Here is a 13,119-nt window from a genome sequence, read left to right as displayed (position 1 = left end):
CAGCCTCAGACACTTAGTAGTTGTGTGATCCTGGGCAAGGCTCATAACCCTGTTTGTCTCATCTGTAAAATGAGCTTGAGAAGGAAATGGCAAGCCACTCCAATATCTTTGCCAAGAAAACCCCAAATGGGGTCACAAAGAGTTGGATATGACAAAAAAAAATGACTAAACAACAAATTATGATGTTTCTCCCTTTAAGTTTCTTGAGGACAGGGACTATTTTTGCTTTTTTTTTTTTTTTTTTTAGTGAGGCAATTGGGGTTAAGTGACTTGCCCAGAGTTAAGTGTCTGAGGCCGGATTTGAACTCAGGTACTCCTGACTCCAGGGCTGGTGCTCTATCCACTGTGCCACCTAGCTACCCCCCCCTTTTTTTTTTAAACAGTGTGGAAGCCTAGTGTCTGGCATAAAGTAAACACTTAATAAATACTGCTGGAATTGATTGATTGATTAGTATAGGGAAAGCCTTACTTTTCTTTCTGGAAAGTTATAGTCTTAGATGCTTTCTCCCCACTGAGGAGAAAGATGTTTTTCTAGAGTTATCTTAATAGTCAGATATTCTCAGGCCTTATCTCCCTTTATTGGGGATTAGGATGAATGGGATTACCCCAGTCTTGCATGAATCAACAAGTCATTTATGATGTGGATGAGTCTGCAGGCAACAGATGAAGTCTTTCACTGGTTTTCCCTCACAGCATATTTCATAGATGCAGACAAATATTGGAAACCTAGAAGAGAAAGATATCACAGGTGAAAAACCATAGCATAACTAGGAAGGCAGGACACCTAATATTCATGCTTATCCCCTCTAAAATTAAGAAACTGGGGCAGTTAAGTGGCACAGTGGTTAGAGTGCCGGCCCTGAAGTCAGGAGGACCTCAGACACTTGCTAGCTGTGTGACCTTGGCTAAGTCACTTAACTCTGACTACCTCTAAAAATAAGAGTAAGAAATTGTCAAAGTAGAAGCATGTGCTTGAATTCACTTAGCCTCACTCTAAATCAGGCTCACATACCATCTCTCCCTCTCCCTGTGGAAACTCAAGATAAGTCACTTGCTTTGAGGGTTAAGTGACTTGCCCAGGGTCACACAACTAGTAAGTGTCAAGTATCTGAGGCTGGATTTGAACTCAGATCCTCCTGAATCCAGGGTTGGTGCTTTATACACTGTGCCACCTAGCTACCCCCTTGCTGCTTCTTCATGAAATCTTCCTTGGTCATCATCTCCCCTCTTTGTGTGCTATTTGACCTAGTTTGAATTATTCATATCACATCAGCCATGCTAAGATTTGAATGTCTTATCTCCTCTACCTGGGACTACCCTCATTTATCTTCATTTCCCTAAAGGTTCCCTAAATAGTTAAATTTATTTCCCTTATGTTGCTTAAATCAGTGCTCAGTACATAGCAAATCCTCTATACATGTCTGTTAAAAAAGACCTTTCCCACAAATCTTACTGTTTTGAAAAGAAATTCATAGAGGGGCTGCTAGGTGGCAATAGAGAATAGGGGAGTCAAAAGGACCTGTGTTCAAATATGACCAGATACATATTAGCTGTGTGACCTTAGGCAAGTCACTTAACCCTTATTGCCTCCAAAAAGAAAAGAAATAGATAGGAGTCTATAAGATATGGATTCTGGGTATGTTGGCACCAGTGTACCCAGGGAGCATGGACAAGAGACAAGCAGGTCAATTTTACCTCTACCAAATTTTGTGAAACATACCAACAATCTACTATAAGAATTAAAGAAATGTGCACTGCACTGCAAGAGATTTTTTTGCATACATTAGGAAAACAAGCAAAGTTTGTCACTGGCAGGAATAGAAAACAAAGATCATTTTACTTCTGGCAGGTGTGCATAATAAACAGGGGAGGGGCAGAATTTAGAGCAAAATAGGAAACACTTAATGACTATACTAACTCTTGGTCCAAGACCCCAGATTAATTTGCATGGCAGCCAGGAACAGGGTTGCCAGGAGTGGGGGTGGGGCTTGGTAGGAGGAGGGATGGGGGAGACTTACTTGTCTCCCTAGACCTATATAGATATTTGATGTTTTGCTGGGTGGAGTTCTGTAAGAAAATAATGGGCTTTGCCAATGCCCAAAGCCCCAGCTGTGATTGATTTGGACTGATTGGATTGACTTAGAATTGACTGATTTTGCTGCTTACTTGAAGTTAACTTGATTGAAGCCACACCTGCCTGACTCTGAAGAGGGTGTGTTCTCAAAGACTATAAATGGACTAATCAATGGACTTGAATGCTACCAACCAATTAGCTTGGAGTGGTGCGTAGGCACCACATCTCTTCCAGACCACAGGTAGCTTCTACTCTGACAGGCACAGGAACTTCCTCTTTTTGGCCTGAGACTCGTAGGTGAAGGTGGTTCTTTTTCTCTTCTCTCTCCCGTAGATCCTAGCTAGACTTTCCTATCTTTCTGACCCAGGTGTTCTCTTTTTAATAATACCTGGTATGCTTTAATAAATGCTTAATGCCCCAAACTGGTGCTAAACCTTCTAATTTATAAGTAAACCCTAGCTAATTTTCCCTACACTTGGGAAAGGAGTAAGGCGACCACACATTAGATTTTAAACGTCACAGTCCCCTTTGAGAAACAAAATGACAGTTGGAAATTTGATAGAACTTAAAAGGAATTTTCTTACCACTAGTTTGACAGTTGTCTGTGGTCAGGGACTTTGAGTGAAACTAGCAGAAGGTAGCCAAATAGATAGACACTCCTAGAGTGAGGGCTTCTATAGACTTTTTGCTGGCTGCCTGCCTAAATAAAGCTATCTGGGCCTTATATTAAATGAATTAAGAGAATTTAGCTTCCCCTACAAGGTTTACTAACCACTGGACACCAGCAAATGATAACAGAAAATGGCAGAAGGCTCAAAGAGGTGCTAGCATAGAATTATTCACTAACACCATGGCTAGATGGCTCAGTGCACTGGAATCAGGAAGACCTAAGTTCAAATATGACCTCAGACACTTACTAGCCGTGTGACCCTGGGCAAGTCACTTAACCTTGTTTGTCTCAGTTTCTTCAATTGTAAAGTGAGCTAGAGAAGGAAATGGCAAACCACTCCAGTATCTTTATCAAGAAACCCCAAATAGGGTAAAAAAAAATTGGGCATGACAAATCAACTCATATAGAGAAAATGAGACATTAATATAGTCTTGGTAAAGTTGTAAACTGATTCAAACATTCTATAGAGCAATTTGGAACTATGGCCAAGGGTATATAAAACCATGCATACTCTTAGGTTGGTATCCTAAAAGAAATTTTTTAAAAGTTGAATTCAAAATTGGGGTGATGCCCATCACTTGGGGAAAGGCTGATCAAATTGTGGGATGAGATTAGGATGTAATACTATTGTGCTGTAAGAAAAGATGACCAGGATGCTATCAGAAGGACTTTTTTGTTCTTCTTTCTAAAGTTTTTTGTCTATTTTCTTTCACAACCTGACTAATGTGGAAATGTTTTGCATGACTGCACATGTATAACATATTGAATTGCTTGAGTTCATTTTTTTTTTTTTTTGCTTGAGTTCTTGGGGAGTGTCGGGAGGGAGGAAGAGAATTTGGAACACAAAGTTTTAACAATCAATGTGGAGGGCAGCTAGGTGGTGCAGTGGATAGAGCAGGGGCCCTGGATTCAGGAAGACCTGAGTTCAAATCTGACCTCAGACACTTGACACTTACTAGCTGTGTGACCCTGGGCAAGTCACTTAACTCTCATTGCCCCGCCTCCCCCCCCCCAAACAATGTGAAAATTTCTTTATACAGAAATTAACTCAGACTAGTCTGTGGAAGGTCAAATGCCAAAGCCTTTGGCCACATACTGAGAAGACGGAACTCATTGGAAAAGATCCTGATTTTTGGGAAGGACTGAAGGCAAAAGAAGAAGGGGATGGCAGAAGATGAGATGAATAGATAGTGTCATGGAAGCAACAAACATGAACTTTGGGAGATAGTGGAGGATAGAAGGGCTACTCAAAAAGCTTTTACAAAAACAAACAAACAGACTTTGGGACATAGTGGAGGATAGAAGGGCCTAGTGTGCTGTGGTCTTTGGGGTCATGAAGAGTTGGACACAACTGGAGGACTGAACAATAACAAAGATTGATACTGTTTGTAAAAGTACTTTGCAAACCTAACACACTATATAAATGCTAGCTCTTATTTTAAAAAAAATTTAATTTACAATTTTGCATTTATTTTGTATGTTGTTCTCCCAATTCTGCCTGTATCACTTTGAATCAGCTCAGACAAGTCTTCCTATATCACAATTTTTTTCATATTTGTCATTTATCATTGTAAAATAACATTCCATTTATGCCACAATGTGAACAAACGTTTCCTAGTTAATGGACAACACTACTTTGTTTCCAGATCTTTGCTATCACACATGCACACACACACAAAATGCTTTTTTTGTTTGTTTGTTTGTTTTTAGTGAGGCATTTGGGGTTAAGTGACTTGTCCAGGGTCACACAGCTAGTAAGCTAGTAAGCCACCTAGCTGCCCCACAAAATGCTTTTATTATGAAATTTTTGGTATATATGAAACTTGTCTTTTCTGTCTTTAACCTTCTTGGAGCACACATGCCTAGCTCTGGAATCTCTGGGTGAAAGTGTATAGACATTTTAGTCCCCCTATCATTCCAAATTGTCCAGAATGGTTGGACCACTTCATACCTTCAACAACAGTGTTAGTGTTTTATTGCCCTTAAAACCTATAATATTGACTATTTTGATCTTTAATCATGAGTGCCAGTTTGAGAGATATGATGGGAAACCTAAGAGTTGTTTTCATTTGCATTCTCTTTAGATCTGGAGCAGTCTTTCATAGGAAGGTTTTCAGTTCATCAGATCTATTTGTTCATGTTCAGTGACTACTTTCCAATTGATAGTTCTTCTTTTCTTAAATGCATTGATTTTGTTTTTGTAAAAGCTTTTTGAGTAGTCAGAATTATTTGTTTTCTCTATATGATCCCTTGTCTGGGCTAGTCCTGCTGTCACTTTCTTGGGGGTATCAAATGTTGTGTTATACCAGGATCTCAGAGACCGCTCTGGCTGGAGATCTGTAAGTTTTCAGTGCTTCTAAAGTGGTCTGACCCAGGACCAAGCCTGAGTGCTGCCCTCATGATCTGAGCTCTGAGACTGACCTAGGTTTGAGTCTGAGCAATGACTGTAGAATTGTTCTGGTTGGGGTTCCATTCTCTTGCTGATGAATTCAGTCCCCATCAGCCAGCTGGAAGGCGATGCTGATTTGGAGGAACAGAACCACAGACACCCCTTTTGGTCTGCACTTCCTTCCCTGGTTATTCCCCTGAACGCTTAAGACTGGGTTAGAAACTCAACCCCAGGGGCAGCTAGGTGGCGCAGTGGATAAAGCACTGGCCTTGGATTCAGGAGTACCTGAGTTCAAATCCAGCCTCAGACACTTGACAGTTACTAGCTATGTGACCCTGGGTAAGTCACTTAACCCTCATTGCCCCTCCAACAACAACAACAACAACAACAACAACAAAAGAAACTTAACCCCACTCAGCACTGGATCTGAGTCACACAGCTGCTGCTTCATTCTGAACTTGCTCTGTCCTTGGTACAAAACCTAGCGTCCAAGACCCTTACTCTGAAATGCAACTTTTAGGTACAGATCTCCATCTTTGACCCAGCACTGGGTAGTGAGTGACAGAGCCACCAAGTTGCAACTATTCCTGCTCCCTGGACAAATTTAGGCCTCTTTCTGCTGGGGTTGGGCCCATGTCTTGCCCTGGTACACAGCCTCTCACTGGATGCTCCAAGTGACCCTTTCTAGGTAGATCTAGGTCCGAGTGTCTGCAGACCTCTCTGTCTGACTTCGTACACTGATCTGGGCTATAAAAAATTATTCACGGGGCAGCTAGGTGGCGCAGTGGATAGAGCACTGGCCCTGGATTCAGGAGGACCTGAATTCAAATCCAGCCTCAGACGCTTGATACTTACTGGCTGTGTGACCCTGGGCAAGTCACTTAACCCCAATTGCCTCACCAAAAAAAAAAAAAAAATTCACTGTGATTTTTCTTTTTAGTTTCCAGATGAAGATTCTATTTGGGGTGTCTTCTAGATCTGTTTGGAGAAGTGATGTCCAGAGTGGGGCAGAGCTTGCTGTAACTCTTTTTGCTGCTCTGACATTGTTGCTCTACCTCTAGACTCCCAGATATTTTATATATTTTGCAACTGTTTTAAATGGGATTTCCCTTTCTTTAGTTTTCTCCTCATTTTTGTCATTGTTACATAGAAAGTCTGATATTTTTGTGGATTTATTTTGTATCCTGCTACTTAATGAAAGCTATTAATTGACTTGATTAGGTTTTTTTTGCTGATTCTGTAGTTTCCTAAGTAAATCAATACATCATCTGCAAATAGAGATAATTTTGTTCCCTTTCTGCCTATGTTTATGCTTTTAATTTCTTTCTTTTACCTTATTGCTACAATTAGCAGGTCTAGAACTGACAAGTAGTAAGGGGAAAAGGATTTAGTCACAGATGATCAAGTTTTTTGTTTTGTTTTATCAAGTTTTAATATAACAGTATCAAATAACTGTAAGGTGTCAGGCATGCCAGGTAATGATCCCTTTATGAAGTGTGAACTACTTTCTCTGATGGAATTAAAAGGAGCAAAAGCACATTGGGCAAACAAAAATTAGACCTGTCTCTGCATTTTAAATTGGTAGTCCTTGGAAGTTTTAAGTAGCTAAGCCCTGTAGAGTTCAAACTATAGTCTCGTGAAAGCTCTGTGGAAGAGACCCCTGCAGGACAAAAGAATGAGACTTCTCTTTTTTCCTCCTCTTATTAGCCCTAGTCTCTAGCAGTGACTTGTCCAGAAGGAGCCAAGTCACCTACCAGTTCTAGACTTCATTGTTTTGAAATAGTTCAAGGCACAGTTAAAGAAATACAGAAACACTCCAGACAAACACAAATAAGGAAAGGCAGTCACTGGAGGCAAAAAGAAACTTTAAGGGGCAGGAGTCCTGGCAGCAGAGAAGAGAGCCAGCTATGAATGCCCAGGTAGCTATGGGCTGCATGCATAGAGGAAGGACTTCTTTTTTTTTTTGGTCTTTTTTTTTTTTTTTAGGCAACGGGGGTTAAGTGACTTGCCCACGGTCACACAGCTAGTAAATGTCAAGTGTCTGAGGCCGGATTTGAACTCAGGTACTCCTGAGTCCAGGGCCGGTGCTTTAACCACTGCGCCATCTAGCTGCCCCCAGAGGAAGGACTTCTAGGCTCTGCCCTGAGGGAGTTGGGAGTTGCTTTGGCACATGTACTCCCTTATAAACGTGCCTCATTACCACTGTACTTTAAGTTTGTGCCCACTCTTTCCACAGGCACTGTGGCTATTTGTAGAAGAGTGTATCCCAGGTTTCTGCCAGGGAAATATTTTATAATGACTATTTTTAAGACTACTGCTGTTTTAGTTAATGCCTTTGCTAAGAGATAATTGTGTCTGGGCAGCTAGGTGGCGCAGTGGATAGAGCACCAGCCCTGGATTCAGGAGGACCTGAGTTCAAATCCAAGCTCAGACACTTGACACTTAGTAGCTGTGTGACCCTGGGCAAGTCACTTAACCCCAATTGTCTCACCAAAAAAAAAAAAAAAAAAAGAGAGATAATTGTGTCTATTGGCTCATCATTCATAGAAAGCAGCTTGTGAACTCTAGCATTAGGAGGTTGTAAACCCCATCCCCCTGGGCTGGTGTAAGTTACCCTTTGGGGACCCAAATAACAAATTCGAGTGAAAGTTAGGGGCACTAACCCAGAACGGATGCCATCTTAGCAAAGTCCTTTGCTAAGAGCTAATTGTATTCAGTGGCTGACTGTAAAGAGAGATTTCACTAGAGGGACTTGGGAGCTTTTGGCCCCATAATTGCCTGTCCAGCTGTCACTTCGAAAATCCCTGCCACAGCTGTCTCTCATGGACCCTGTCTCTGATACTGGTTTCTAGGTCTAAAGCTGCTTCTCTAACACTGTTGCTGCCTCAGTCTGCTTTACTGCAGTCCCATAAAACTGTGCACTTCTCTTCTTGCCACTGCTGCTTTGAATGTTATAACCCTTTTAGATTTAGACGACTGCCCCGGCAGCAGTCCTGGATCTTGTGCCTGGGTATTCTTTCCACACTTTGGGGTTGTTGTTTTCTCACCTGCCTCATATCTCTGCCTAGATGATGCTGCAAAGGGCCCCTCAAGGCAGCTGGGAGAACACTCTCTTGTCCCTTCTCACAAAGGATCCCAAGCCCTCACTCCTAGCTGGGTAGGATGAGTCACTTTCTCTTATTCTACACCTGAAGGGAAAGGTGGCACGCTTCCTCATATGGTCTACATTCAACCAGAGATAAACATGCTCATCTCTCTTTGTTGGCCCTTTGCATGCCCATTATGCCTCAATAGCAGCCAGTACACTGCCATGTGAATGATCTAAAAGCTTTGATCAGCCTGAGGAAGGTGGCAAACCATTGGTGGTAAGGGGAGGAGCAGAAGCTGTCGATCTCTGCTGTTATTCCTCTAGCCATGGAAAAGTCCTTGTCCTCTAACGGTGAAAAACAGAACCATCTGTGCAAATATATTCAAAGTGACTTTATTTATAATAGCAAAAAACTAGAAACAACTCATGTGTCCGACAACTGGGGAATGGTTAAATATATTGTGTCCTGTCTATGTAATGGGGAACATTTACACAAAAAAGATGTAAAGAACAGAGAAATATGGAAAGACATAGAATGTGATAAAGGAGGAAGAAAGAAGAATCTTTTTTTTTTTTTTTTTTTTTTTTTTTTTTTTTTTTTTTAGTGAGGCAATTGGGGTTAAGTGACTTGCCCGGGGTCACACAGCTAGTTAGTGTTAAGTGTCTGAGGCCGGATTTGAACTCAGGTACTCCTGACTCCAGGGCTGGTGCTCTGTCCACTGTGCCACCTAGCTGCCCCAAGAAAGAAGAATCTTAATATTGGCTCTAACATGTCTATGTAGAAAAAGAAAAGCAACAAAATCTGATAAGTGCACAAACAAGAAAGAGATTGAGGGGACACAAATTAAGGCTTTATTAAAACTGATAAATATTTCCCTTTTCTAGAATAATATACTGTTTCAAGCTTACAGTTATATAAATAACTTAATTGCCCACTTTGCTTATTTGTTTTCACTGATATTAGGTTTATAATAAAAATGATTCCTAAAAGAAGGATCCACTACCTATTTATTAGTTATCATCAGTCACTTACTTATCATCCACCTTTTTGCTTTTCAGGATCTTGTAGATTTCTTTGACAGTTGGAGGCCCCTGAAGCTTTTGTCCATTAAGTATCTCTTTTTCTAACTCTTCAATGGACTAGAAGGATAAGAGGGAGGTTGAATTAGATGAGCTCTAAGTGATCAGTGCATTAACCAAAAAGGCTTACTAGGGGCAGCTAGGTGGCACAGTGGATAAAGCACCGGCCCTGGATTCAGGAGGACCTGAGTTCAAATCCGGCCTCAGACACTTGAGACTGACTTACTAGCTGTGTGACCCTGGGCAAGTCACTTAACCCTCATTGCCCTGCCAAAAAAAAAAAAAAAAAGCTTACTAAGCTGCAGAGCCATAATTAGCAATCTTAGTGCTTAGGGCAAGCAGCACCAGTGTCCTCAGATCAATTTTGTAATTCATGAAAAAAGTAATTCAAACTCAGTAGACTTTGGGAGGAGGAAGGGGAATCCCAGGACATTAGATCTACAGGGAAAGGGACACCAAGGCAATGCCCCCATGGAGAGAAAGAGATGCTGGGGGCCACTCCATAAGGCAGAGACATAAGAAACTGGACCATGGAAGGGAGAAACGCCAGGATAGCACAAAGTCACTACTTGGAAGACTTGTCAGGGAGAGGTAAGACAGGGTTATTATTTTTTTTTTTTGGTTTTTATTTTTTGTTTTTGTTTTTTGCAGGGCAACGAGGGTCAAGTGACTTGCCCAGGGTCACACAGCTAGCAAGTGTCAAGTGTCTGAGGCTGGATTTGAACTCAGGTCCTCCCGAATCCAGGGCCAGTGCTTTATCCTCTGCACCACCTAGCTGCCCCCAGGGAGGGGTAAGACATGGCAGGAAAGGGCTGTACTAGCCAGAACACATGTACCAAGTGTGTGACAGCTTGGTTCATAGAAAGAACCTTACCTAAGTCTTGAAACAAAAGACCTGGATTTGAATTTAGCTTCAAAGACTTTCTAGCCAGGTGACTATGGATAAATCACTTCATCTATCTCAGCCAGTTTATTCCCTTGTAAAGTGGGGATACTAATATTTCTACCCTCTATCCAACAGGACTGTGATGAAGAAGAGGTTTCATAAACCTACAGATGTGAACAATATATCCTTACTGGCTCTAGGAGGCACTGGGTAGGGGCAATAGACACAGGGAATGTTAAATGAAATTATTCCAACCCAGGAAGTTTCTTATTTGCTGCAAAAGCCAAGTCATGGCCTCAGTTGCAGTGACCTTTTCTGCCTTCTTCAACAGCTGACAAGGGGCTTGGGTCAAGGGAGGGGGGAAGATCACCCAGGGGTGACATCAGGTGGGATGCTGGCTCAGCTAGAGCCAGGAAGCTCTCACCCTTGTCTGCCCCTCGAGGGGAGAGAGAACAGGAACTGATTCTAAGCTGGACTTTCCAGACCAGGAGCAAGAGGGAACTCAACAGGGCTAAAGATTAAAGATTAAAGATTGGTGGTCAAAGACTAGCATGTCAGCTCCACAAGGGACCTTAGAAGTCACTGAAAGTCCAATTTCCTCACACTACAAAGGAAGAAACTGAGGTCTAGAGAGATGAAATTACTTAGGATCGTAGATTTGGAGCTGGGACATTTGCAAATGAGGAAACTGAGGTGAGAGAGGTTAAAGGGATTGTCGAGATCATAGAGTGAGCAAACCAGAGATGTGAAGTCAGGTGAACTGACTCCAAATTCAGAATTCTCTTGCACCATGTGGCTTTCTGGGCAGGCAAAGGAAGAGGAAGGCCAAGACTCCAACCCAGGTGTTGTAACGTCCTGTCCAATGCTGCTTTTATTGGTGCTACACTGGAAGGCCCGGGTTTGAATCCCACTCCTCATAATTATTAGCCCACTGTGTGACCCTGAGCAAATCACTTAAGCACCAACCTGTGCTTCAGTTTCCTTCTCTGAAAAAAGGAGTCTGACTCCTCACACCTATGAGGAATCTCTTGGTAAAAGGGAGAGCCCTGGGCAGCTAGGTGACACAGTGGATAAAGCACCAGCCCTGGATTCAGGAGGACCTGAGTTAAAATGTGGCCTCAGACACTTGAAACTTACTACCTGTGTGATCCTGGGCAAGTCACTTAACCCTCATTGCCCTGAAAAAACATAAAAAATAATAATAATAAAGGGAAAGTCCTGCAGTGCCCTCTCCCTTAGTCCTCACCTTTCCTGTTCGTGCGAAGGCTTCAGCCACTTTCCTACTTCGACCTCCATAACACGTGGTTATGAGGTCAGCAATCCCACAGCTCTCTAGGAAGGTGGTTTCTTGGACAGGCGTTTTGCAGAAGATCTTAGCAAAGTTGATCATTTCCAAGAGTCCCAGGCGGATGACCGCAGCCTTAGTGTTATCCCCATGATCCAAGCCATCAATGAAGCCAGCTCCAAGGGCCACGATATTCTAGAGGGGAAGGTATCAAGAAGAGAGATTTTTAAAACAAAAGAGGATGTTGAAATAAAGATGCTCCTGTCCTGGATTTCTCCAACCCATCAGCTCTGCTCAGAAGGCTGGTAGTGGTAGTGCACCTGTCTTGGTGAGGAAGGACTTCTTCCACTCTGAGCTTCCCCTCTCTGGAGGCCTATCCAGGGAGGGGCCATGGGTGATGTCAGTCAGGGCCCTGACAGTGCACCCTGTCGGCCACCTCTCCCCGCCAGGACTCACCTTTAGTGCTCCACAGAGCTCCACAGTCTCATCGTCTTCCACTACTGTCATTCGGAAGTTGATGGTTTCAAATAATTCTTTAAAGATCTTTCCATGTTTCTTGTTGGTGCATCCTGAGGAAGAAGGGCAGGCAGACACAATGTCAGAGGCTATAGGCCTCCATTACAGAGAATTTACAGCAGGAAGGAATCAACAGTACCGGGATTACCTTTCTTTCCACCCTCTACTTCAGAGAAATGTTTACATCTATAAAAGGTTGCTAATATCTACCCTGCCTGTCTCACAGAGTTTGTCATTAGGATCGAGAGAGATGATGGATGTGAAAACACTTTGTAGACCTCACAGCATTATACAAACGTAAGGTATTATTATTTGGGGTGGGTGGGAAGGTGGGCGGTCTCCCTTCACTGAAATGTCTGAGGGGAAAAACAAACTTGTTGAACACATGTTAGAACATACTGAAAAAATAATAACTCACATTTCCTTGGCACTTTAGAATTTACAAAGTACTTTCCTTACAAGAAAACTGTGAGCTGGGTAGCACAAATGTGCCCATTTTACCAGCAGCTTGATCAAGGCCAAGCAGTTAAGTATCAGACCTGGGACTTGAACCTGTGTCCTTACTCCCTATGTCCAGGGTCTTTTCCACCATGATAGGATGCTGTACTTCACTAAAGGACATGATCCAGGGGCACAGCGGCAATTGTTTTCCTTTATAATATTATGTTCTATACAGAGGAGGAACTTCACAAATGTCCACTGAATCAAATTCAAGTTGTCACCAGCTGCCAGGAGATGTGAGACTCTCCAATGGCCAAATTGAAACTTGGGCTTAAAGTCATTGTCTGCCTGGCAATGCTTTAGATTGGGTACCCTCTGTGCCAACCTATGACCTCTGGCTCCTTTGCTTCTTGTGCTCTTTCCTTGTCTAGGTTTCTTTGTTCTCTTTCCTTACCTAAGTCAGCCTTTATTCCTTAGCTTAGTCTCTTGGGCCTAACCAACCAAATGACTCATTTATGAAGTCGGGAGGTTTGGGGGTTTTGGGGCAAGTGATTTCATCAGTTTAAGAAATTTCCAGGTAAGGAAACTGGTTCTACCAATACAAATGACAACCTCTCTCTCTCTCTCTCTCTCTCTCTCTCTCTCTCTCTCTCTCTCTCTCTCTCTCTCTTTCTCTCTCTCTCTCTCCCC

General features: G+C 42.5%; 1 protein-coding gene across 1 annotated transcript in view; it reads right to left on the bottom strand.

Annotated features, from left to right (window-relative positions):
• Nucleotides 1-629: 629 nt before the first annotated feature.
• LOC122747563 (glycerol-3-phosphate dehydrogenase [NAD(+)], cytoplasmic-like) overlaps nt 630-13,119 on the bottom strand; it is a 45,721-nt gene continuing 33,231 nt past the window's right edge. The window contains exons 6-9 of the mRNA XM_043993510.1: nt 11,929-12,041; nt 11,434-11,667; nt 9,255-9,361; nt 630-726 (exon numbers count right to left, since the gene is read on the bottom strand). Of these exons, the coding sequence (XP_043849445.1) occupies nt 630-726; nt 9,255-9,361; nt 11,434-11,667; nt 11,929-12,041 (551 nt within the window). The remainder of the gene's footprint in view (nt 727-9,254; nt 9,362-11,433; nt 11,668-11,928; nt 12,042-13,119) is intronic.

The sequence above is a fragment of the Dromiciops gliroides genome, chromosome 3, assembly GCF_019393635.1.
Source record: "Dromiciops gliroides isolate mDroGli1 chromosome 3, mDroGli1.pri, whole genome shotgun sequence".
Lineage (NCBI taxonomy): Eukaryota > Metazoa > Chordata > Mammalia > Microbiotheria > Microbiotheriidae > Dromiciops > Dromiciops gliroides.
Note: the sequence above shows the minus strand (reverse complement) of the source record. Positions and strands in the feature narration are given on the sequence as shown.